Source organism: Ceratotherium simum, chromosome 7, assembly GCF_057802395.1.
Source record: "Ceratotherium simum simum isolate JZ-2026a chromosome 7, ASM5780239v1, whole genome shotgun sequence".
Taxonomy (NCBI): Eukaryota; Metazoa; Chordata; class Mammalia; order Perissodactyla; family Rhinocerotidae; genus Ceratotherium; species Ceratotherium simum.
The window spans coordinates 29168189-29193117 of NC_141906.1; the positions used below are offsets into that span (position 1 = coordinate 29168189).

Consider the following 24929-nt stretch of genomic DNA (forward strand, 5'->3'; position numbering starts at 1 on the left):
GTCCCTGCCCTTCTAAGTCTGGCTCAGAATGTTTCTTTTTTCAGGCAGGCTTCTACTGATCTGATTACCACATCATCCACCCACCCACCCACCCTACATTTCCCGAGGGCATCCTGTGTGTGCTAGGCACTGGAGCTACAACGGTGGACCAGTCTTGGTCTCTGCCCTTGAGGAGCACCCATCAAGTGGGGCAGGCAGACATGGACAAAGTCAGTCACAATCAGCATGGACGGTGATGAGATGGAGGGGAGCAACAAACACCCAGACAGCTGCGTGGTGCCCTCAACTTTGCGAGTCTGTGGGGCACATGTCCCTTTATTTTAGTTTACTTCTCTTTTAAACTAATAAATCTATTTATTCACGTCTTCATTTCATCTAAAAGTCATCCATAATGTAGCTTGCAGCCCTTCTCTCTCCACCACTGAGCCCAGCGGTGATTTCCAGGGAAGTGGCCCCGTGGGGTGAGGCCGACCACGATCAGCCCCGGGAAGAGGACATTTTGTCGTGTGGGGTGTGTGAGTTAACATAGGCAGAGTGCCCACTCCTTTCATGAAGAATTTAGGGATTTAGGGGATTATAAGGGCATTCACAGGTGCCTTGTCTCTCCAACAGGACCAGGGTTCCCCACAATCTCCCCAGGCTCTTCTCCTGGCACACGCTTCCATCTAAGTGAGCACACTCACTGAACACACTTCTGAGGGGTGGGGCAACGGGGCAACAAGACTGAGAGGGAGGTAGCTAAGTCTGAAATCCAGGGCACATTCTAGCTCGGCTGCTGCTCAGAAATTCACTCAGTGACGTACTTCTTGTTTTCTCTGTTTCGTCCCCCTGCACCTGAGGTACAGGCGGCAGAAAGAACCCTGGGCTGGCAGTCAGGGGGCTCAGCTTCCAGGCCCAGTTCTGCCACTGTCTGTGTGGCCTTGGGCATGCTGTCTCCCCTTTTCGAGCTGTCGTTTCTTCCTGTGTAACACAGGCTATTGGTTCCTCTCTCTGCCTCACTGGGGGCCTGAGGAGAGGACCTAACCCAAGAGGTGGGAAACGTCTTGGGGAAATTATTAAGGCCACATGGGGGTGATCACTGCTAACAGAGCACATGCTGCATGAGCCAGCAAGCACTGCCAAAGGGCCCCAGGCAGCTCAGCCAAGAGAAACAGGCTTCAGGAAGGATGGGAGGATGGACCTGGGGAAGCTGGGAGTGCTGCCCAGAGAGAGCAAAAGGGCGGAAGCCACGAGATGGGTATCTGATGATAACAGCCGACGGTTACTGGGTGCTTTCTCTGTGCCTGGCAATGTTCTAAGCAAGCAGAAGGGCTTAGAACATGTACAAGTCTATGAGGCAAGTACTATTATCATCTCCACCTTACAGATGAGAAAACTGAGTCACAGATTAAAGTAACTTGCCCAAGGTCACCCAAGCTGGGCCACCTGGCTCCAAGCCACTAGGTTCTACTGCCTCCTATTTCCTACGCTGTCAATCAGCTGGGCTCTTGGCAGTCTTCATCTAAGGGTTCTGAGCTTTGTGCCCAGATATCAATCAAGGTCCCAGGATACGGGGAGTATAGACTCCAGCACTTACTTACATCAAGTGACCTGGGCTCTAGTTGTTCTACTGATTTGCTAAGTAACTTTGAACAAGTCTCAGGGCTTGATTTTCTTGGCTGGAATAATTTTGGTTTCACATGATCTTAGCTCAGGGTTATCTAGAAGCAGGGCAACAATGATGGTAATATCCAACACGTATGATTGCTCACCACATGCCAAGAATGGTGCTTAGCATTTTACATCATTACCTCATTTACTCTTCATAACAACCCAATGAGACAGGCTCATTAATGAAGCCATTTTACAGAGGAGAAAACTTATGTAAACAGCCAACTCCACAGGGTAGTTTAGAGCTGGATATGAACCCAGGCAGGTGGCCTCAGACCCTTGCTTTGACCCCTTCATCACACTGCCACTATAACCGCAAGTCTTTAGGGCTCCACGACCCTACTCCAGGATGAGATCACACAACACCATGAAGGTTCTTTCTCAAGGATTATTAACCCTAACAATGGAAGTTAAGAAAGCTGCTCAATTTGGGAGAAATAGTAGGAACTAATGAGAGGAAAATATAAGCTCACAGATCTGACAAAGAAATTATAAAAATGTGCAAACAATGCTTTGTGAGGCAGCCTGGTTTGGAGAGATCAGTGACTCTTTACAAATGAGGAGAATAAGGATCAGACAGCAAGAACTCGAATTCAAGTCACCGACACGCAGGCCAGCACTCATTTCATTGAGGCAGCTCTACTTTCACTGGGCCCTGTTCACGACACTTCCCTTACATCACTCCCTGGGTCTCAGAGGCGTCAGGTACACTGGTTAGACAGCTTACGTCCAGGACTGTCAGATTTTGAAGGCAGGTCTCAAACATGCCTGTCACGTGGTCAGAAAATGTCTATGCTAAACAGATTCTGTAACGAGTTGGCCCACAGGGCTGGTACAGGTAGAGTTCTATAGATTCACTACCTATGATTTAAAAATAAAATACACGGATGGTGCTATTGGGCTTCTCATGCCTCTCATCTCCCTAATGTGACATGGGGACAAACTAACAAGTTCACAACCTAGCCTCCTATTGCAGCTGAGAACAACGGTGTTGAGAGACTGGATTCTGATTTTACTTCTTCCCCTAACAAGTGACCTTGGACAGTCCCCTTAATGTTGTAGGTTCTCAGTTTTCTCATCTGAAAAGTGGGTCTAATTTAGCACCTATGCTATCTTCTTCACAGAATCAAGACAGGGGTTCTGCTGTGGAAAGTACGAGGTGATGAACACATACGAGACAAAGGATCGATCAGGCACTTTACTGTGTGCTAGAGCCTGAGCCAGCTATGGTTCAGATTATCTCACCTGATGTTCACCACCACCTCAGACACAGGTTGAATAGCTTCCCTCTGAGGCAAGAGAGCTGCAACTTGGAGGGATAAAGTCATCTGCCTAGACTTTCTGCTTAGTTTCTGCCTAGTAGTAAGTAGAACTGGAACCTGCGCCAAAGAGTGGCTGGCTCCAGAGCTCTGAGCACCCAGCTCTCTGCTTCCAAGGGGTGATGGTGTTCCTTCCTTCTCCTAGGTAAGGCATGTGTCGAAGGACGCCACCATTATGCTTTCAGGACACCCTGCACTGGTGTGAATCTGCCTCTCGTTCAGATGCTCCAACTGAGAAATGACTTGCATTATCAGTCTTTTAACAAGCCGTTCTCCTTTCTACACCAGCACGTCAGCAGAGCCTTTCTTTCTCCTTCCACTGTGTATGAAGACATAGTAAGACAGCTTGGATAAGGAGATTATAATTTGTAATTAAATATTAACCTTTCTGACAGTATTAAAATTAAACCACTCAGAATTCTTCATCCCTAATCAGGTGGTTCCTGCCTGTAACTGCATCTTCCCTAATAGTCTTGCTAGTTTATGGCCCTTTCCAGAGTGCTAATTGTTTCAATCGCTGCCAACCTGATGAATTGTCTTAAAAATGCTATTTCAGTTGGAGCATATTAGCATGCCATGTGCTGCTTCTTGCCTGCCTGCTTGGCTCTGCTCTGGGTTTGGTTGAGGCAGAGCACAGCTACCGGCAGACCCAGGGAGGCTTAGGAGCCTTTGGCCAGTTATTAGGCAGAAGCAGGCCATGGATGCGGCTCAGGAGGACACAGCCTCAAGCTACCTTGTTTCTGTGGCTGTCAGGCTCTCAGGGAGGTGGCAAGGGGGCAGCTAGGCCAGAAGCAGGACAGGAGGTGTCCAGCACTCTGCTGCTGGGGTCACTTGGCTGGCAGAAGCTTGAGCAACTCCTCATTTCCTCAGCTAGGGAGGCTTTCCATAAATAGGCAAGGGCATCTGGGGTCGCGGGCAATCTCCCATGGTGGGCAGTGGGAGCTCAGCCCCCACACCGGGAAGGCTGGTAGAGAGAAGAATGTTTGGCTTCAGCTGAAATGTTTCTGCAGTCTCCAAGGACTGCTCTCTCTAACATTTCTCTCTGCATGAAAGCATTTCCTGTCAGCCTAGAAAGTCAAACTGAGCAGGCCTTGGAAAGCCAGAGTCTGGACAAACAGGGGATGAGGACAGTGCTCTCCTACATAGAATTCAGGGCTCTGATCATGGGGGAAAGGGGACTGTGCCCACCCTACAGCTTAAGGCATAAGAAACCATGTTTAAAGGCTCATGTAGGATGGAGAGAGCAACAAGGCTTCCTCTCATTACGATTTGTTTTCTCCTACAGGCCCCAAGACTCCAAGACTCCTTCTAGCATGGCCTTGATGGCACCGGATAGTAATGGTATGTTTCTAAAGCTGTTTCCCTCTCCAGACTGAATTCCTCAGGGCAGGGAGAGTGTCTGAATAAACACTGTATTACCAGCATCTAGTATAATACCTGGCACAGAGTAGGAGCTTGAAAATGTTGTATGGATGAATCTCCCTGGGTTCTCCCAAGTGCCCCAAGAGTCAGGCAGGGCAAGGATTCTTCTTTCTATTTCATAGACGGAGAAACTGAGGCACAAAGAGGTTGCATAACATGCCCAAATTCCTGGAGCAATTGGTGGCCCAGTTGAGCCCAAAGCTGAGGCCTATTTCCCGGGCCAGGGCGCATCTTTTTCACTGGCTATTGCTGAATTCAAGGAGCCTAGGATTTTTTGGGCTAGCAGGAATGGCAAGGTCTCCATGGCCTGCAGATCAGGCCTAGGCCCCAGCCCTTACCTTTTTGGCGTCTTTGTGCATATATTTGGCTGTCTGCTTGGCCAGCTCTGTTTTTCCTAGGAGAAAGGAAGGGAGAGGTGTTGGGTTAGGTCCAGATAACTATCTTCTGGAATGAAAGAATATTAGAAATGCATGGACACTAGAAATAATATATTTTATGGATGGGAATGTTGGGGCTCAGAGAGAGTTGGTGACTCTCTCAAAGTCTCTGAGGGACCAGAATCAAAGTCCACATTGCGTCCTGATTTTTCTGTGGATAGAGACTGAGGCTTTTTCTCTGCAGCAGCATCCTAAGAATAGGAGGTTGACTCTTATAATACAGAGCCAGCTTGTTCTTTGAAGCCCAGCAGAAACCCTGCCTCTCTGAGGAGCACCCTAACTTCCTGGCTCACTGCACTGCGTCTCTCTAGACACCCACGGTCTTGCCATCCAGCCAGGCCCTGGAGCCACAGGCCAAATAGAGGCAGGGAGGGGAGGAAGAGCACCTGTCTTTGGCTTCACATTCTTTCTTTGTAACATAAAGAAGGAACGACAGTACCAAAGTTGTGGCTCTGAAGTGCCATTTGGTATGATGGTCAAGCCCCTGAAGTCACTGTCTAGTATAGGAAGTCAAGTTCTACAGTATCATGGTGAGGTGGTGGTAACCTTTTGGGACCCTCCATCTGAGGGAGAGCTAGGCCCAAGAAGATGCTGATAGGGGAAGAGAAGGCAACACATGCATGAAATTCCCCATCAAGACAATGGTGGGAGGTGGGGGTGGAGGTGGGGGAGTCTGTGAGGGTGGAGAGTGAGGGGGTGAGAATGCCTCAGATAATCCAGCCCAAGTGGTTAGAAAAATACCCAACCCATTTTACTGTAGCCAATTTTGCTATGCACCTAGCACTGTGCTGGCCATCAGGGGCTTTCCTTAGCTTCCTAGAGGGTTATGCCCCAGGGTGTACTGAATAAGGTTGGTGCGCTGGGCAGTGGAGGTGGTTCAATCGTTCCCAAAGGGGAGCCTTGGGGGTTGCAGAATGGCTGGAGAAGGCTAATAGGCCCCAAAGGGCCTGGCCCTCCAGGTGAATTAGGCCCTGTGCCGCAGCTTCCAGAGGGAGGGCCATAATTCCAGCTGTTCCTAATGTGTCTGATGATCTTCTTGCTGGCTCTGTAATTTGGAGGCAGTTGTTTTGGGAGTTGGAGTTGAACTAGAGGTGGGTTGCCTGACCCTGGCCCACAGCAGCTGGGGCTGTCGGGCTTGGCCAGGCGCTCCCCTGGCTCTCCTTCCCCACTGGCTGATCTGCTGCCATTACCTATTCCAGATGATCCCAAGAAGAGGAAGACCAGAGGGTGTTCTTCATCGTACCAGCCGTTCTCCTTCCTCCGGATCGCTATGGCCAAATACACAAGACAGGAGGACCGGGAGGGAGGCAGATAAATCAATGACACAAAAGGCAGGATAATTATCACTAAGTATACAATATGTTTTACTGCTCTGCGCCCACTCAAAGTCCTCACTACCATTAGTGCTGCCTAATCTGATTAGCTGGCAAGGCCCCTAGAGACACCTAATCAGGTTAGCATGGATTTGGAAAGCTGCCCAGAGCAGATTTCGGATAAAGTTTTCCAGGATGAGCACTCAGCGTTGCCAGGGAAACTGAAAGGCGGGTGGATGGTGAATGGAGGTGAAGGGGGTGGGGGGTTGATGAAGGAGAATTCGAGAGGAACTTTAGCTCTTGGCTGGTTACCCATCCACTCATCACTGGTGGGAGACTGAGCATGCCTCCTATGCAAATGGGAGAGGCAGAGCCCATGGCAGGCCCCTGGGGACCTGGGGTGTGAGCTCTGGATTCTTTCCCATTTGGGGAAACCAAGATCTGGTCCACTGTCTGGAAATACAAACAAATGCACTTTCTGGAAGCCAATCAAGGGTAGTGTGGACACAGAGGGCACAGAAGGGTGAGCCACTTGGTTAGCATCTCCACTAACCATGGCCTCCAGTGGGGGGCTGGGTGGGGGGAGTGGGACAGATCTGTACCATGTTCCCTGGGGGCTCAGCTCTGTAGGGCGAGAGCTGACCTCTTCTCTTCAGGAGGAAGTATACAATCAAGGGCTGTGCATTCAAGGTGAGGAAATTAAGTGCCTAACTACAGAGTGGGAGAATCAGGCTCAGAAGCATCACTCAGGTATAAGAGCAGGGGGTGGAACAAGGCAGAACCATCCAAAAGAACCATTTACTGAAAATACATTATATGCTAGGCACAACTGGAAAAATCACCAACATTCTATTACTCAAGACCCATACAAACACCCTGTGAGGAAAGTATTCTTCTCAACTCCACTATACTGAGCAGGAATCCAAGGCAAGAGATAGAGACCTGCCCAAGTCACACAACTAGTAGACGGGAGAGTCGCTTCTCTCTCTAAACTTATCTCCTTTTGTTGTCACATATGGCTGCTGAAAAAAGTGAGTATCAATCTTGGCTGCATTACCGGAAACATGGCAGTCAGAAGCAGGAAGGGGACAGAGCACTGTGCAATGTCAAGGTCAGTCTGCAGATGGAACAGCATGTCTGGTCTGGTCCCCAGAGTGTCAGGGAGATAAGCAAAGGGACATATGTCAGAAAACAGGGTCTGGAAACCAAGTCAGTTGAGAAAGAGTTGACTGTCTCAGGGATGTGTCTGCCAGTCTTGAGGTGCTACGACCCTAAATGCTATACTGTGTGGTACAATCTGTGTGGTTGGGTTTCAAAGAAGTGGCTGCAGAGGTCAGGGAAGGCTTTTTGGAAGGACTGGGACTGATGACAGATCATGGAGGCTGGGCAGGATTTGGCGAGGCAAAGGCGGCCAGCATGACAGAGGTGGAGAGACAGGAACAAACATGAGCAGCGGGGGGTGGGATCAGATTACCAAGGTCTCAAATAGCTGTCTTAGGAGTTCAGGTCCACACTGTGGTTTCTCACCTCAATCTCTAATGCTGCCACCTACTTTCTCTCTAGTTCTGGCCTCAGCAGATACAGATGGAAACTGTGCAACCTCCTGGACATCAGACTAGCCACTGCCTGCCCAGAGATGCTCCCTGAGAATCTTGAAAGGGGCCTGAGAAAACACTCAGTCCAAACTCTCCCCAGGGCTATGTTCCAGATCTTCTCTAAACTAACCGGCCCAGTCCTCTGGAAGGCCTGGCTCTAAGGGGAACCCAGAGGCATCATGGGATCCTGAACACTGGGGATAAAGAGAGAGAATTCCAAGCCTGGCTGGGAGGGAATCCCCAGTGTCCAGACAGAAACAAGAACCCAAGGGTGTGGGTATTTGGGGAGGCTACCAATTATAAAATGGCAAAGGCTAGACTTTTGTGAACACTATGTGTGGCTGTGTGAGGATGCGTGTTGGGGCTGGGAGGAGAGAGTGGTCATCTGAAAGGAGTCACATTCTTCCAAAAGTTGGCTGAATTGAGAATCTAGGTTGGAAAGCAGCTGAGCATGAACTGAGTTCAGGGTTCACGGGGTATCTGGGGAGGCAGAAGTGCCCAGGTATCACTCAGACAGGTGGCCTGGGAGGAACGAGGTTTGCCGGGTGTCATGTACCTGAGGTTCTGATCTTGACTTCCTTTTCAGGGAAGCTTCCCAGCCCACTGAGAGCTGCACAGTGCAGGGCTATGTGGTTCAAAAACCCCGTGGAGAATGTGGAATTGGATTATGCCTGGGGCCATCTTTTCCCTGTTCTTTTCTAATAATGCACCTGGGAAAGAGCTCTTTATAATGCCAGGCAGACTCCACTGCACAGCTGTCCCTGGTCAATTCTGCCAGACCCAGGGCATGAGTCTGGGGTGGGCTTGATCTGGGGCCCCTGTGAAAGAGGCGAAATGCCAACCATTAAACAATTACAACTCTGGATATTTCTAATAATATCTGAAGAGAAAAACGGCAAAACAGATGGAGTCCGACAGAATGAAAAATGGAAGCAGCTAGAAGGACTGGGGAAGGCGGGCCCCAGGGTGTGTGGTTGGCAGAGTGGTTGAGGACCAATGCTGGGAGCCTTGATGGTCTTGTCAGGCCAAGGCACAGACTGGGACAGCCAGAGACCCAGATGGGCCCATGGGGGATGTGGCCATAGGTCTGGGTGCTCTCGCCGTGGACCAGCAAATGCAGCACCCTAATCTGCTAGCACTTCACAGCCTCTAAAGACCTTCGGTAGACATAACTTCATTTGAGCCTCATGAACCTATGAGGCAAGCAGGGCAGGGAACTTGATTCCCATGTTATAGATGACATATGTACAAAGAAGCGAGGTAACCTGCTCAAGGTTACACAGGTAAATAAATGAAGACCCTGGGCTTTTACCCTTAGCTCTGGCTGGCTCTTGAGCCTCAACTGGTGCTTCAGGAGTTTGAAGAAAGGAGTCGGCTGCCCACCACCACAGCACCATACCCTTGCTTCACCTGGAAACTGTCCCTCTGTAGTCTTCCAGTCTGGCTCACTCAGCCATTCAACATATGGCCTCAGGAGCCCCTGCCCCCTGCTCCTCTCCTGACCTCTGCTCTCTGGGCTCAAGATGGTGTCAGCGGCACCTGAGCAGACAGCTCAGCCCCTTCCCTGGCCAGCCCCATCCCTGCGGGCTCCAATCAGGCTCTGCTGCCTCTCCATGTGCTGGGCCAGCGCCAGCGTCTCCTTGCCGTGTTCCTCCCCTTACCAGAACGCCTTCTCCTGGCCACGTCTACCACACGGACCACCCTAAAAATCACCTGCGACAACTTTTTTGATTAACTCCACCACCCCACATCTACCCCATTAACTCCCAGGCTGTATTCTCTGGTCCGTGTTCACCTACAGGGTGGTGTGCTGGAGAGGGTAGAAGTTACAGGATCTAGTTTAGAGTCCTGGCTCTGCCACTTACCAGTTGACTGATACTGAGTAAAACACCTATTCCTTTAGAGCCTCAGTTTCTTCATCTACAAAATGGGAATCATACATGCTGAGGCAGCCCCACATGAAGATTAAGTGAGTTAACATTTTGTAAGTTGCAAAGAGTGGAATAATAATAAGAATAAAAATAATGGTAGTCATAGTGGCAGCAGTGGCAGCAGGCTTTAGCTTTGGTACTTTACAGATATTTCTTTCATCCTTCTAATAACTCTGAGAAGTAGGCATTATCTCCATTTTACAGAGGAGACTCAGGCTCAGAGAGGGGCAGTGTAAGGGGTTTCATGCGCCTGTGTCCTCATATCCAGCAGGGGGGGGTGTGCCCCAATCTGACTGTGTATTCCACGGGAGCAGGTGCTAAGAGTTCTATTTCCTGAGGGACCCTTGGGAATAGCTCAACACTGGTTTAATGCTTGCTGACTAAATGAATGAGCACTTGGTCTTTCTGGAATCACAAGGAGAGAGAATAGATACTTCAACTCCTATTTTAGAGAGAAGAGTGAGGCCTGGACCCAAGTGACTCTTAGTGCTCCAAGTAGTTACTACTACCCTTGGATGGATAAGGCTTCTGTTCTCTTCTTAACCCCTCTGCAAGGTGTCTTATCTGCCTGTTCAGCAAACAAGCTCTGTGCCAGGGGCTGGGGTACCTATAGAGAAGCCTAAAATAAGGTCTGTGCCTTTTAGGTAAATGTTGCTATGAAAACTGGTTCCAAATGGAATGGGAGCACTGTGAGAAGCGTGAAAAGAGCCATTTGTGCCTGACTGACATGTGTGCCTGAAGGATGAGGGGGAGATTGCCAGGCAGTCCAGGTGTGACAGGACATTCCAGAAAGAAAGACCAAGTGTGTGCAAAACCCAAGCGAGAGAAAAGAGCTGCTGCCTCCTCTCATCCCAGGCCTTTGTCTCTGTCCAGCTCAAGGTCCTGGGGTGGTCTGGCTAGGCTGACTCATCCTTCCTGATGAACTCGAGCGATCTAGTGTGGGAGATTTTTAAAACCTTACCTGGAACACGTTTGTTCCATGCCTGTGGCATCTCCTAGGGGAACCAGTCCGTCAGAGGGACACTCATGGCCGAGAGTCACCCGAATGTCTATTAGCAATTTCCTGTCTCTAGCTTGTAGGTCTGAGGAGCACAGCAAGCGCTCACGAAGTGCCTGCTGACTGAGGGGCTACTGGGGCCCCAGGTTTGGAGGATGATGAGAGAGCAGTTCTCTTCTTAGTCTCTAAGGATTAGTCTTTCTGAAGGCAAACTATTGCTACTAAGTGGTTAACATACTAAAAATGCAAAGAGGGGCCGGCCTGGTGGCGCAAGCGGTTAAGTGCGCGCACTCCGCTGTGGCGGCCCGGGGTTCGCCGGTTCAGATCCTGGGCGCGCACCGACACACTGCTGGTCAAGCCATGATGTGGTGGCATCCCATTTAAAGTGGAGGAAGATGGGCATGGATATTAGCCCAGGGCCAGTCTTCCTCAGCGAAAAGAGGAGGATTGGCAGATGTTAGCTCAGGGCAGATCTTCCTCAAAAAAAAAAAAAAAAAAAAAGCAAAGAATAGCTTCTGCTGAGCCCCTCCACTGTGTGTGTGTGTCTGCATGCGTGCTGTGGTAGGGATCACCGGAGGGAAGAGCAGTATCTTCCCAGAAAGAGGCTGAGAAGAGAATCTGTGTTGAGAGGCAGAACGTCAAGGTGGGCTCAGACTTCATTCACTGGAGTTCAACAACCTTTTACCTGTGCCCCTAACCCTGGGGAAACAGAGCTGAATGAGGTAGTTCCTGACCTTTGGAGGGAGAAAGACATACAAACAGATGCCCTACGGTAAGTGCAGTGATAAAAGGTGTCCACAGGAAGCCCAGAGAAAGGGTCCTGCATCCAGGTGGAGGGCTAAGGAAGGCTTCCTGGAGAAGGCCCTGGTCTTGAGGGTCTCGGCAGGCCAGTGGAGGGGCAGGGCAGTCCAGGCAACGAGAACAGCAGGGGCACAGGAGAGACAGCAGAGGGGTGAGGTATGGAGGTGGAACCGCAAGCAGTTTCTAAATTAATCACTGCATTCCACAACTCAGGGAGGACCTGGATGTATTTCTCAGATCAGAAACAGGACTCCCAGGGAGGGTCCAGAAAGGTGCAGAGCTTGGAAATTACATTTTTGCATTAGTCAAAGAGGGAAGTGAAGCACAAGATAGGACAGCGTGCCCACTGTGCGCCACAGGACTGATGCTGAGGTTCTGAGTTTGGGCCAGAGCCTGGTGTGGAAGAGCAGTCGAGGTGGGCGAGCTCCCCCGAGGCAGGTCACGGGCTTCAGAGTCCACTGGGACCAGGTGCAATGGGAGCTGGGGACAGGCCCCTGGTCAGAGGGAGCCGCAGGGAAGCTTCCAGGTGTGCAAGCTGACCTGCTGCCCAGAAGAGGCTTCTCAAGCAGGTCTGAGGAATGGCCTGTCCACCCAAGGGGTCAAAGGTCAAGTAGTATGGGTGCTGCAATTAACTATTTTACCACAGTCACATTCCTAGTATGCTTGTGAGCTACCAGGGGGCAGGCTTACAGCTTCTCTTCTTTCCTCAGAGCACATCACAGAGATGCACAAGGGACCATACCAAACTAATTAATTCAACAAACTGCACTAAGCACCTACTTTGAGCAGAGCGCTGTCCCAGGAATAGGGAAAACAAAAACGATTCAGTCATGGTCTCTACCTTCAGGAGTCTACAGTCTCTTGCTCCTGAACTGAGTTAGGCTAAGTAAACACCAGCCAGAGTGTGGGAGATGGGCAGGGCAGGGGTGGAGAAAGGGCCAGGAGTAAAGGAATCCCAAGCGGAGAGGGCAGCATCAACAACTGCAGGCAGGAGATGAACACGGCATGAGCAGGGAAGCGGAAGCAGCTGGTGTGTGCAGTGCAGAGCGGGGGCAACAGAGGAGGGTGGGGCAGCAGCAGGGGTGGGCCTCGTATGCCAACCTAGGGCAGCAGGGGCCACTCAAGGATTTTAAACAGGTGAGTTTTTACATTTTACAAAGCTCACTCCAGCTGGGGAGGAGAAGAGATTATGGGGGAAGGAAAGGAGGCAGGGAGACCAGTGAGGAGGCCACCATGTGGTTCAGATGGGAGACCCTGAGGTCCTGAGCTGGGGCAGTAATAGTAGGAACAGAGAGGAGAGGCCATTTAAGAGGTAGAATGATAGAACTTGATACTTGATGGGCTATAAGGGGTGAGGGGGAGGGAGGGGCAAAGGAAACATCTAAGTTTCTATTTAGAAGCCCAGTGAATGGTGGTGCCTTTACTGAGACAGGAACACAGGAGGTGGGCAGGTTGGAAGAAGGGGGTGGAGTCCAGCTTTGAATGTGCTGAACAGACAGCTGCTTGTCTTTCTGAGCAGGATGGTGGGTGGGGCATAGAGGCTCTTGACTCCCAGGAGGTCTGCCCAGCAGGGTAGACATCCTTCCCCTCCCATAACCGAGAGCAGCTCTGGATTTTGGAAGGAGAGCCTAATTTTCAATGCCAAGGCCCTGTGGCTTGCGGTACGTAGGGCCTTGCTTTGGCTCCAGTGACCCTAGAAGACCAGAGAGGTCATGGGGCCTGGGCTGTGCGGCTGGTGCTTTATCTCCTCCATTTGTAAGGCGGTAACTGTGCGCCAGCCTTGCTAGAAGCCCTGCAGCTGGGGATCACACTGATAAATTCACTGTATTACTTTGCACAAATCAATATCCCAGCACTTACCAGGGGTTGATGTGACCGAAATTGGTTTCAGCCAATTCGTGAGGGTAATAAATGGCCATTTATCAAATCAATTCATTCTGCGGCACTTCTCTGGCTGCCCATCCTCATGGTACCCCTGGGGTGCCAGGCTCCACCTAGCCGGTCCCTAGCACACATCTGACACTAGCCTAGAGGACCCAGGGAGGCCTGGCCTACCCTCTAGATCAGCTTCTTTCTCCTGTGCCTGCTTCAGTCTTGAGGTCCTGAGGCACTGGCTGCTGCTTGCCAACCACAATTCTGACCCAGAGAGTGGCTCATGCTTCACCTGGGCTGGTAGCTGAACGATATCTGACCATCATCAGTGTGTTCCGCAACCACAGGCTTCTCAGCTAGGCAGGCGCAGTTACTGCCTTACAAATGGAGGCGATAACGCACCAACCCCACAGCCAAGCCCCAACAGCCTCTCTGTCTTTTCTGGGGTCACTGGAGCCATAGCAGGGTCAACCTACAGACACAGGACAAAGCGCAGGGCCTTCCCGATCTAAGGCATAGTTCAGGTGACAGAATGGAGCTTTGAGTAGAAGGAAGCACTCAGGGCAGACATTCTTTTTTTTTTTTTTTTTTTTTTTTATTTATTTTATTTTTTTCCCCCCAAAGCCCCAGTAGACAGTTGTATGTCACAGCTGCACATCCTTCTAGTTGCTGTATGTGGGACTCGGCCTCAGGATGGATGGAGAAGTGGTACCTCGATGCGCACCCGGGATCCGAACCCGGGCCACCAGCATCGCAGCGCGTGCACTTAACCACCAAGCCACAGGGCCGGCCCTCAGGGCAGACATTCTGACAGCCCCAGGAAGTGTGGAGCTGAATCATCTACTCCTGCCCTGGGCCAACAGCAAGGAAAGACAAGGAGGGTGGTGCAGCAGAGGTCAGTGTAGGACCAGGGGAAGAGGCCAGCCTGGGGCTGGGACTAATGATCAGTCCCAGGTTGAAGAAATAACTGTGGGCCTGACTTACAGTCAGTGCCCAGCCCTAGACAGTAAACATCTTGAGGACAGGAACTAGGTTTTACTCAGTGCTGGAAAGAGCACACACTGGAAAGAACCTGTGCTTTATAGTCAGACTGTCCTGGATTTGACTCCCTGGTACACAGGTGAGGAAACTGATCCTCAAGGAACATAAGTGACAAGCCTGAGCTGCACAGCTGGTAAGTGGCAGACCTGCTATTTGAGCCCAGGCTGGATGAATTCTTTCCATTTCAATGTCCTCCTCTTCCTTCCCCCAAATCTCTCCCCCCCAACATCTCGTGGGCTTGAGAAGCTGGTGAGAAGCAGGAGGTCAGAGAGAAGTAGGCAGCTTGCTGGGCAAGGGCTGTGTTAAGAGGCAGAGGGAAAACACTATGATGGTAGCTGCGCTTCTGGCCCAAGTGGACATGGGACTCCAGCAGAAGGTGCTCTCTTAGGTCTCCACCCAGGTCATGTCTCTCCTGTGGGCAACTCCTTCTCTCTTCAACCCCTGAGAGCTCCCAGGGTCTCTGGGACCTGAGAGGGTCTTCCCTTTCTCCACCTCAGACACAGCCTTGGCAAAGAAGTTCGGGGTTGCCACTTCTAAGGTGGTGGCTGAGGGTGGCTGTTGGTATCCAAACCCAAAAGGGCAGCCTGGTGCTGTTCGGGCCAGAGTGGCGGGGCCTTGTGTATTCAAAAGAGCTCTCCTTGGCTCCTGTGTGCGCCTGCAGGCAGCCTTCTGACCTCGAGGTGGTGAGGCAGCTCTGGTCTATGGGCTCCTTTTATCTGTTGATGAGGTCAGTCCCCTGATGAGGGGCTCATGGCTGCCACATGAGTCCCACTGGTGTGTGAGGATGATGGAGATCCGGCTGGGCTCCATGTGTCACAGGGGTGGCTGCCTTCATTTTTCAATTACTTCTCTAATTGGTATCCTAGGGCTGATAATGCTGCCCCAGAATGTCCCAGAGGGGCACCACAATTTCAGCCTGATGTCTCCTTTCTCAGTGAGCAGAACCTGGTGCTGTCCCTGGCAGTCACTGGACTGCACATATGGTGGGACTAGATGCTTGAAGAGAAGAAGTAAGCAACACGAATGGGAGTGAGATACCACAGGGCAGGGGTTTTTAAACTTGTGCTGAGCATCAGAATTGCCTGCAGGGCCTGTTAAAACACAGTTTGCTGGGCCCCACCTCAGCGTTTCTGATTCCATAGGTTTGGGGTAAGGCCTGAGACCTGCACTTCTAACAAGGTCCCAGAGGATGCTGATGCTGCTGGTCCAGAGACCACGCTTTGAGAACCACTGCCTTGGGGGATAACCCCTCGTCTAAGCGGGCAGGGATTCCTCTGCCCTTGCCTCACTTGTCTGAGGTCACCCTCAGGAACTCATGCAGCCGAGTCGGAGAACAAAGGTGACGCCACCATTTTGAGCAGAACCCTAGTTTTATATTTCTCTCCAGCAGGGTCTGCATGAGCAGGAGGGTTATTAGGTTAGGGGTGACACCAGAGGGCAGTCTGGCTCCCAGAGGTCAGAGTACAGGACATAAGAGCTTCCGGGGTGGAGAGGAAGGCACTCAAGACTTGTTCAGGATGTTTTCCCTAAAACTGAGCCAACTGCTGAGAAACTATACTGAAGTGCAGCAGAGTCCTGGGCTGGGAGAGAGAAGACAGAAGTTCTAGATCTGGCTCAGCTGCTACATCACTAGTGAGGGACAAGCTCCCGCTCCTCTCTGGGTCTCAGTTTTCCCACCTGAAAGTGGGGGGTGGGGGCAGTTAAATTCTAAGCATAGGAAAGCAGCCTTGAGTAATTACTTAAGTGCTCTGTGCCTCAGCTTCCTCATCTGTAAAATGGGGATTTAACAGCACCAACCTCATAAGGTTGCTGTCAAGATTAAATGTCACAACATATGCAAAGAGCTTCTCACCATGCCTGGCACATAGAAAGTACTCAGTAAATGTTAAGTTGTAGTATTGTTAGCTACCTCTCCACAGCATGGTGACAGGAGGACGCACACCTCACTGCAGCAGACAGTAAGCTACCCTGCCCCTTCCTGGCGCTGGCCAGCATCTCGCATACTCACCAGCACCCACCGTGGCGATGGCACTCTCCTGGCCAATGATGTGCTCCTTCAGCCGCTGCTCCAGGGGAAAGCGGCGCCGCTCCTCGGCCTCCCGCTTGCGCTGCTTCTCCTGGTACTGTAGGGAGAGAGGGAAGGTGGCTCAGGAGCGCTGGGCCTAGTAGGATCCTAGTTTCATTCTACCCCCCAACCCAGGGAAGAAAACACAGGTCTGGGTTTCCGGGGGTCCTCATGCACAGCTCTGGCTCATGACCACTGGAGGTGGCCCAGTCCTTCCCACTGTCCCCTCGTCCTAGCCCTCACCTCATCTCCTTACCTCAGGTGGCCACCACACAGGGGTCCTGGCTCACCCTGCTAGTAAAATAAGTACTGCTAGTAGATTAACTCTTGACTCTGGACACTGACAGAAGACCTGGGTTCAAATCCCAGCTTTATCACTTATAAGATGTGCTTATCACCTGGAGCAAGTTCCTGCACCTCAGTTTCCTCATCTGTAAATTGGGGATTAAACATGATGATGTATGTGATGTGCCGAGCATCATGGCAGGCATGCAGTAAGTGCTTAATGATATAGGTTCTTTTCCCTTTCCACTTATCCTCTTGAAAACTTTTTGGTTTTCAAACCAGAGCTGAGAACTCCCTCCACTTCAATGATACTGCAGTTCAATTAAACACAATTATTCAGCAAATGCTGTGTGACTGGCCCTGTGCACACCAAGGTGGGAAGCTGGGGCAGGGGGAAGGAGGAGGTCTGTACCCTGCCCCGGCCCCCCGGAAGGTTCTAGTTGATGCTGAGTGCCTGGCCTGTGTCTGGCCCTGGGCTTGGTCCACTACAGAAAAGGCAGCCAGAGGAGGCCCGAGCTTGGTCACGCTGGGAGGGAGGAGAGGAGAGCCAGGCCTTGCCCTCAGGGAGCTCAAAATCAGGCAGGGGAGGGGAGGCAGGGCCTCTATGCAAATACTTCTCAGGCAGAATCGACTATTTTCCTCATGGTTCCAAAGCATGTGCGCCTATTTCTAGCCCTGTACCTCTGCCTAAAAAAAAAAAAAACCCAAACTCCTTGGAAACCAGTTTGTTGCATGTTTGTGAATCTGTCCTCTAAATCAATTACAAGCCCCCTGAGGACAGGCACTGTTTTTTATTCACTGCTATTCCCAGCACAGATCCTGGCACAGGAGAGGCATCTGGTGAATGTTTGCAAAAACGAATTTGATGACTGATATAAAGAGAGAATTAACAGCTAGACTGGGTCGTGGCGTACTGAGAAGGGAAGGATACATAAAGCATGGAACATTTTTGGGGAGGCTTTCTGGGACACTGGAGGCTTGAAGAAGCTGGAGTTCTGGGGTAGGAGGGAGCTCTCTGGAGACCAGGCAGGGAGAGGTGAGTGTGTGGGTCTGAGGAGAAAGCACTGATGGAGGCCGGTGATGGGGGGAAGGAAGCAAGTCTGGAGTAGGACAGAAAGACCTGGGTCTTCAGGAGGCTCCTTTCCCCTAAGACCCTGTAACACTGACAGCTTTCTAGAGAGGGAGGTGCCACGGCAAGGCCCTGTCACAAAAGTTGTGGCTGCAGATTGCTCTTGTGGGCAGAGTGGATGAAAAATACCTGCTACTTGGGCAGTGTTTTCCTGTTATGGGAGTGACCTTGACAGAAGTTACAAAAAATAAATAGCAAACAATCCAATTTTGGCTGTTGCTATCAGTCTGTAACTGAAAGCTCCCATCAGTCCTGGGTTTCATATGGAGCAATAATTCGGCGCCGATCCCAGTGGAGCGACGCTTGCTGGTTGGAATCCAGAGTGTCACTGTGCAGCTCCCTCAGGCGCCACATACATCACAGGGCTCTGACGACTCCAGCCATATATCTGCCTCCTCCTTCTCCTCCCTGCACATCCGGCCCCTCAGCACTCGGGTCCACTGGGCAGGAAGGCTCTGACAGTGAGACGTGCACTTACTGGCTGGTGCAGCACTGGTTAGCAGGTTAGTAGCCTGGCCGGCTTGCAGTCAGGCAGGCCATGGAAGGAGCCCGAAGCGATAGAAGCTGGCCTCCGAGGGTTTGTTGGTCTGTTTCCTCACTTCCCCTCGGTGATGGGTCTCAGAGTATTCCTACCTCTGGGCCTTTGCTCACACTGCTCCCTCTCCACAAAAGTCTTTCCCAGTCCCATCTGACCTCTAAGTGCCCTGCAGATCTCGGCTCAAATACATATTATCTAAGGAGCCTGTTGTAAGGCTTTGTGCCTGCCCAGCCCCTAGGACCTCTGGAGCACTTAGTAAACTGCCTGTTTCTCTCTCCTCACTCATGAAGTCCTTAACCATGAGGCCCTTAGCGACAAAGACCACGTTTCATTCATCTCTGTAGCTGCAGCACCCAGCACAGGGCCTGCCTCACAGGAGTCGATACATGTTGCCAACGGAATGAGGCAACTACTGCGACGTGCCAGGCACTGGACTTAGCACTTTCTCTACAGTGTCTCATTTAATTCTTAGAGTTGTCCCATCTGAAGTTTGGCTCCCCTTCTGGCTCATACTGGGGCAGGTTGTGTGGCAGAAAGAATAAGCTTTGCTCCAAAGAGACCTGAATTCAAACCTCGCCTCATCCCCTTACTAGCTAGGTGACCTTGGGGAAGTTAATTCACCTCCCTGAATTTTAGTTTCCTTATCTCTAACATGGGATAGTGCTCATACCTATCTTGAGGATCCCTGTGGGATGTTGGTGAGGATTAAGTGAGATAACGTAAACAAAGTACTCGGCAGTACTGGCACACAGCAAGTGTATATGTAGAAGTGATAGCATGAGAGACTCAAGTGGACAGCATAGTACCTGGCCCTTGGTAGGCCTTTGCTAAATGTCACTTCCCTTCTCCTTTGCTGCATTTTGATAACTGATTGTCTTAGTTCTTTTTATTTTTGGCACTGAAACTCTTTTAACGAATTTAGTCTATACAGAGCTCCACAGATAAAGAGAAGAGTTGCTCTGGTTCAAGCCCAGGAGCCAAGTGCGCTTGGATGTCCCTATTGCCCCAGAAGTGGCTCCTGAGGCTCCTTCCCCTAGGCACCCTGGGTCCCCAGGGTACAGTCTCAACACCAAATGGGTTCTGGAGACGCCTCTACTGCCTGGGGCAGCTCACTTCTGCCTGTCAGTTTTCCTTCCGTGGCAGAGAACTCTGCCTCTAGGTACCTTCCATCCATTGATCTGTGGGGCCTCATAGAACATGACTTTTCTCGCCACTATGTTGATTTGGGTATGACCATTGTGGCCTCCCTAAGTCTTCTCCAGGGGAACATTTCTACTTCCTATAACTCTTCCTCAGTGTCATGAATTTAGGTTGTCTTAGTATTCCCGTTATTTTCTTGGACAAAGGAAAAGGTGAGTGTCGGGGTAAGGTTACACTGTGATCTGGCTGGTTTCTTGGGAGCTTTCTAGATGGTCCTGGGAAAGATTCATCCTATGGCTTAAATCTGAGTACATCCTGATTCTCCCCGAGTCTGGAGCCTCAAATACTTATTCAGAAAAACTTCTGAAAATGGATCAGACTTTTTGATAAAAATGTACCGGACACTGGGATTAAATCAGGTAGAGGTTCCTGCTTCATGTTCTATTCCCAATGCTTAGCAGAGTTTGTATTAAGAAATGTGTTGAATGAATGAATGACTTTTTAAGGCGTGAGCTATGAGCCCAGGCTTGTGAAAAGCTAGCCAGTGGAGGAACCTAGAAAAGGAAAATACTTGGTCTGTACACATTCTCTTTGAGGGAGAGGAGAGAGTAGGATGGGCACTTGGTAAGGGCCCCATAAATGTAGGCTACTATTGTTCCTGGCTTTCTGAGGAGATGAGGAGGAAGGCTACAGGGACTGAGGTCAAGGCCCTGCTTTGACAGGGTTCCATTAGAGCAGAAGACAGGGGAGGTGACCCAGTCTGCAGAAACAGAGGGCACTAGGCAGAGAGGCACTAGGAAGAAGCTACCCAGGAAAGCTGGAGTGGGGGAGTGATCATCTTCTTAATAAAAGCCACGTGCAATTAGCTTACAAAGCCCTCACCTGGAGCTGGCAGCTACCAGGTCCCCATGCTGCATCTCGGCTGGATTAATTGCGGCCACTGGTTTCCATCATTCTTGATTTAATATGGCACCCCTCCTGGCTGTGAGTGCATTTACAGGAAAGGGCTGGGAGGCCCAGGCGAAGCCTCGCTGGACTCACTCAGAGGTGGGTGGCTGGGCTGAGTGGCTCTGCAGGGGAGGGTTACAGGGAGAAGGGGTATAACAGGCACCTCTATTGCTGGGCATCCCTCAGGGAACTGGCAGCGTGTTCACTGAGAGGATAGCTGGGGTGGGAGTGGTAGGCAGAATGAGACTCTGGGCAAGAATGGGATAGGTATGGAGGAGGGAAGAGAAGAAAGTCCAAGCTGTAGTTTGTCTCTCGTGGGAGGTCAGGGCCATGGAGCCCACTGGCTGCTCACAGACAGACTGAGATATGCCCCATCCTCCTGACTCCTTGACTCACGTCAGAGTCAGGGCAACTACCATGCCTTGAAGCTGGGGATGACAAGAGAGGACTGGGTGGGGAGATCAACAAAGGACACCAGAGGGCAACAGATGAGACTAGGGGATAGGATGATGGAAAGAACCCTGAGTGGAGGGAATGATGACAAGAGGAGCCCAGGGAGAGAGGCCTGGGGGATGCAGAGCAGATGAGAGAGGAGACTGGGGAATGAGATGGGCACCCAGTGGACTTGAAAGTCTTTTGAACTAACTTATAAAGTATACATCCCTGTAGATGAAAGCTGGGCACAGAAGTAGGTGTCAGTCCCATTAGACTTGGTGACCACTATGTCAGCATCCTGGATTCCATTCTCCTCTCTTCCTGTCCATCCTCCTTTTGCTGCCAGAGCGATATAAATGTATATTTTTTTGTGAGGAATATCAGCCCTGAACTAACATCCATGCCAATCCTCCTCTTTTTGCTGAGGAAGACAGGCCCTGGGCTAACGTCTGTGCCCATCTTCCTCCACTTTATATGGGACGCCGCCACAGCATGGCCTGACAAGTGGTGCATCAGTGTGCGCCCGGGATCCGAACCTGGGCCGCCAGCAGCAGAGTGCGCACACTTAACTGCTATGCCACGGGGCCGGCCCCCAGAGCAATATTTTTAACATGTAAATCGGATCATGTCACTCCACTGCAAATAGCTGGGTTGATCCAGAGACAAGACTGGTGAGAGAAGGTTAAGAGGGACAAGGAGTGGCTCAAGTGAGAAAATGAGTTGTTCTTCTCAGGGCATCATATCAGGAGGCATGTGATGCTGATTTATCCTATAACTGGTGATACTAACTATGATCATTTGATTAAGATGATCTGTGCCAGGTTTCTCCATTATCATTTTTCCCTTTGTAATCAGTAAGTATCTTGTAGAGTGAGACTCTGAGACTATGTAAATATCCGGTTACTCCTTAAACTTCCACTCACTAGTTTTAGCATCGACTAATGAGTCTTGCCTGATTTGGGACCAGCTGTCCTGATCCTCACAGCCCTATGAAGTTCAGAGTATCTCCTCCCACCTTGTACAGAGATGAAATAAATTAAAGCAAGGTTCCACTGGTAGTAAGTAACAGAGACAGAACACTAACCCTTGCAGTCTGACTCCAGAGCCTGCTCTTTCCACCCAGAGGATACGAAAAGACCTGTTCTCTGCCTTCAGGGAGTTCAGAGTCTCTTTAGAGAGATGAGACGTAATACACAAATTTTATATGCCTACTTTTAGCATGGGGCTATCTAATGATTTTATTGAAAATAAACACCAGAGCATGTTCTTGCCAGAAATGCATAACCTGAGATGAATCGTAAGGAAACATTAGGTAAACCCAAATTGAGGGATATTCTACAAAATAACCAGCTTGTACTTGTTAATACATCAAGGTCATGAAAGACAAGGAAAGCCTGAGGAACTGTTACAGATTAAAGGAGACTAAAGAGACAGGAAACTGAATGCAATTTGGGATCTAGAATTTTCTTTTCTTGTAAAGAGAATTATTGGGACAACTGGCGAAATCTGAATAACATCTGTAGATTAGTTAGTATCAATATTAATGCCCTAATTTTGAGGACTGTATTGAGCTTATGTAAGAAAATGTCCTTGTTTTTTTAGGAAATACAAGTATTTAGAGAAAAAGAGACATCATGTGTCTAACTTACTCTCAAATGAGTCAGAAAAAATTACGTCTCTCTCTTTCTATATATATTATTTGTATATATAAGTAATAAAGCAATGTGATAAAATGTTAACAGCTGGTAATCTGGGTGAAGAGTTTACAGGAATTCATTGTACTATTTTTGAAATTATGTGAAAATAAAAGTAAAATAAATCAGGATCATGCTTACCCTTGGGGAGATGGAAACTGACTAGAAGCGAGTATGAGGTGGGCTTCTGAGTGGCTGTAATAGTCTACTTCTTGATCAGCTGTGTTTAGTTTGTGAAAATACAGTGAGCAGTATACTTATGATACATGCACCTTAGACAAGTATATTTCAATAAAAAGTTTTTAATAAGTTAAAATCAAAGAAAAAAGAATGCGAAAGCCTGTCCCCATAAAGCACGGAGCGCTGTCTGGCCCATGGTAAGTAAGCCTACAATGAAGGTCAACGGTGTTGTCCCCACAGAGCCAGGCACAGCGCCAGGGACCTGGCACTCAAAATGAGATGCCACAGGGAGCAGGTTGGGCGAGGCGGGGGAAGGGGTCTCTCTTCACGCTAAGCCGGGAGGAACATAACCCTCTCAACCTCCTGGGTCCCTCACCCCTTCTCTCCTGGAGGGCTTCCCTCAGCTCTGACGGGAGCACCCAGGCTCGTGACCGGGAATGCAGGCCCAGGGGAGCATTGCATCCCCAGCTACCCTGAAGCAAATGAAAAAATATAGAGATAGGGAATGTGCTTGTGATTCTGTCACTGGGATACGCAAATAAAATATATATTATAGGCCTATCTGCCTAATATTCTTGCCAATTCATTCTCTGGGTGTGATTAAAATGAGCAATAAATTCCTCGTGAGTCTCGGTGGAGTGAGGATCTGGGAGTAGAGATGTGGGCTGGCACTAGCACATCCCCCTCAGCTGAATATTCATCATGGAACAGCTCCCCATATTTTTGTTTCATCTGCCATCATGTGCACAGAGATATATTTCTACCTCTCCTTCATCTCTTAGTTAAGACATGAAAATTGTCTAAGCTTTAAGTATTACACTCTCCATCGAGTGAAATCCTTCAAAGTGGGATCACAGGCCACCTCCTCTATGAAACCTGCCCTGCTCATTCTGCCTGGAGGTGACCCATGCTTTCCCAGAGCCCCACTAACTCCGTGTGGACCCATTTTAGGGCACAAGTCAGTCTGCGGGTATGAGAGCTAGGAGTGCCTGCCTCTCCCCCATGTTCCCCGAGACAGCTAGCTCAGGGATGTGCTGGGCCTCACCAATCCTGGATTGTCTTGGGGTCCCAAGGAGGCTCCTGCACACAGAGAATGCTAAGAGAACTGAGCAAACCAGCAGTGAGGAGAACATCATTTAGGCCCCTTAAGGTGACACAGATTCCTAGATAAGCGACACATTTTAAAAGGCAGAATGAAATTAAAAATTAGGCTTATGGATAACTTTAAAATGGGAAAATCATCAAGAAATAATATTAAATTAAAAAAAGCAGATTCCAAATAGGGAACTAGGATCATAACTCAAACACCTTCAGGGCCCAGTAGGAAGTACGAATGTATGACAGGCAAGCACATAGTACAACAGGGAATGGGGGGCCTGTGGCTGAACAACCCATGCTCCAACCCCTAAGGCATTCCATTCACAGTTTTTAAAAACTCGAGGCTGGCAAAATAATACATGGCTGCTAGTTTGAGGCCCCTGGTATATATAGTAGGCTATCAACCAGGTTAAAAAAAAGACCGTTTTTATAAATATATATAGATATGGTCCAGAAAAGGCAAATATAGTATCATAAGAGGAAATCTCTGACTCATATCCCAATAGTTACTTATAACAGCTGATTTTCTTTAAGTAACCTGCTTGCTTTCTTTCAGGTTCAGTTTTCCCATCTGTAAAATGGGGGTAATGAGAGCTACTTCATTTAGAAAAAAACATATATTAGAGGACCTGGCATAGTGCCTAGATGCACTCAATAAAACGTACCTATTATTATTATAATAGTATTATTAAACTATTATCTATGTATAGGCAGTAGGACTAGAATGTTCTTAATTAAGATTCAGCTCAGTTGACATCTTCCCCAGGAAGCCTTCCTTGATCTCCCAGGCAGGATTAGAAGCCACCTCCAGGTTTCCACAGTCCCTGGGCTTCCCTGAGACTGATGACTCAGTGGTGTCATGGTTCACTTGCCTGTCTCTTCATCAGACCGTGAGCTCCTTGAGTGTTTCACCCATCTGTCTTCCCATCTAGCCCAGAGCCTGGCACACAGATGTCATTCATAGATACGTACTGAATTATTTAATTCTCTTCATTTTACTTTCCCCTTCTTTCTAATTTTCTATAATGAGACATATACT

General features: G+C 49.6%; 1 protein-coding gene across 4 annotated transcripts in view; it reads right to left on the reverse strand.

Moving 5' to 3' along the window:
• The window catches only part of CLPB (ClpB family mitochondrial disaggregase), a 138349-nt gene that overhangs the window by 14392 nt on the left and 99028 nt on the right, over window positions 1-24929 (reverse strand). For 3 of the 4 annotated variants that reach the window (XM_087433403.1, XM_004433954.3, XM_004433955.3), the window contains 3 exons: window positions 16387-16501; window positions 6019-6096; window positions 4730-4785 (listed from right to left, as the gene is read on the reverse strand). In XM_087433403.1, the coding sequence (XP_087289529.1) occupies window positions 4730-4785; window positions 6019-6096; window positions 16387-16501 (249 nt within the window). The remainder of the gene's footprint in view (window positions 1-4729; window positions 4786-6018; window positions 6097-16386; window positions 16502-24929) is intronic. The other variant, XM_087433402.1, reaches the window with a different exon arrangement.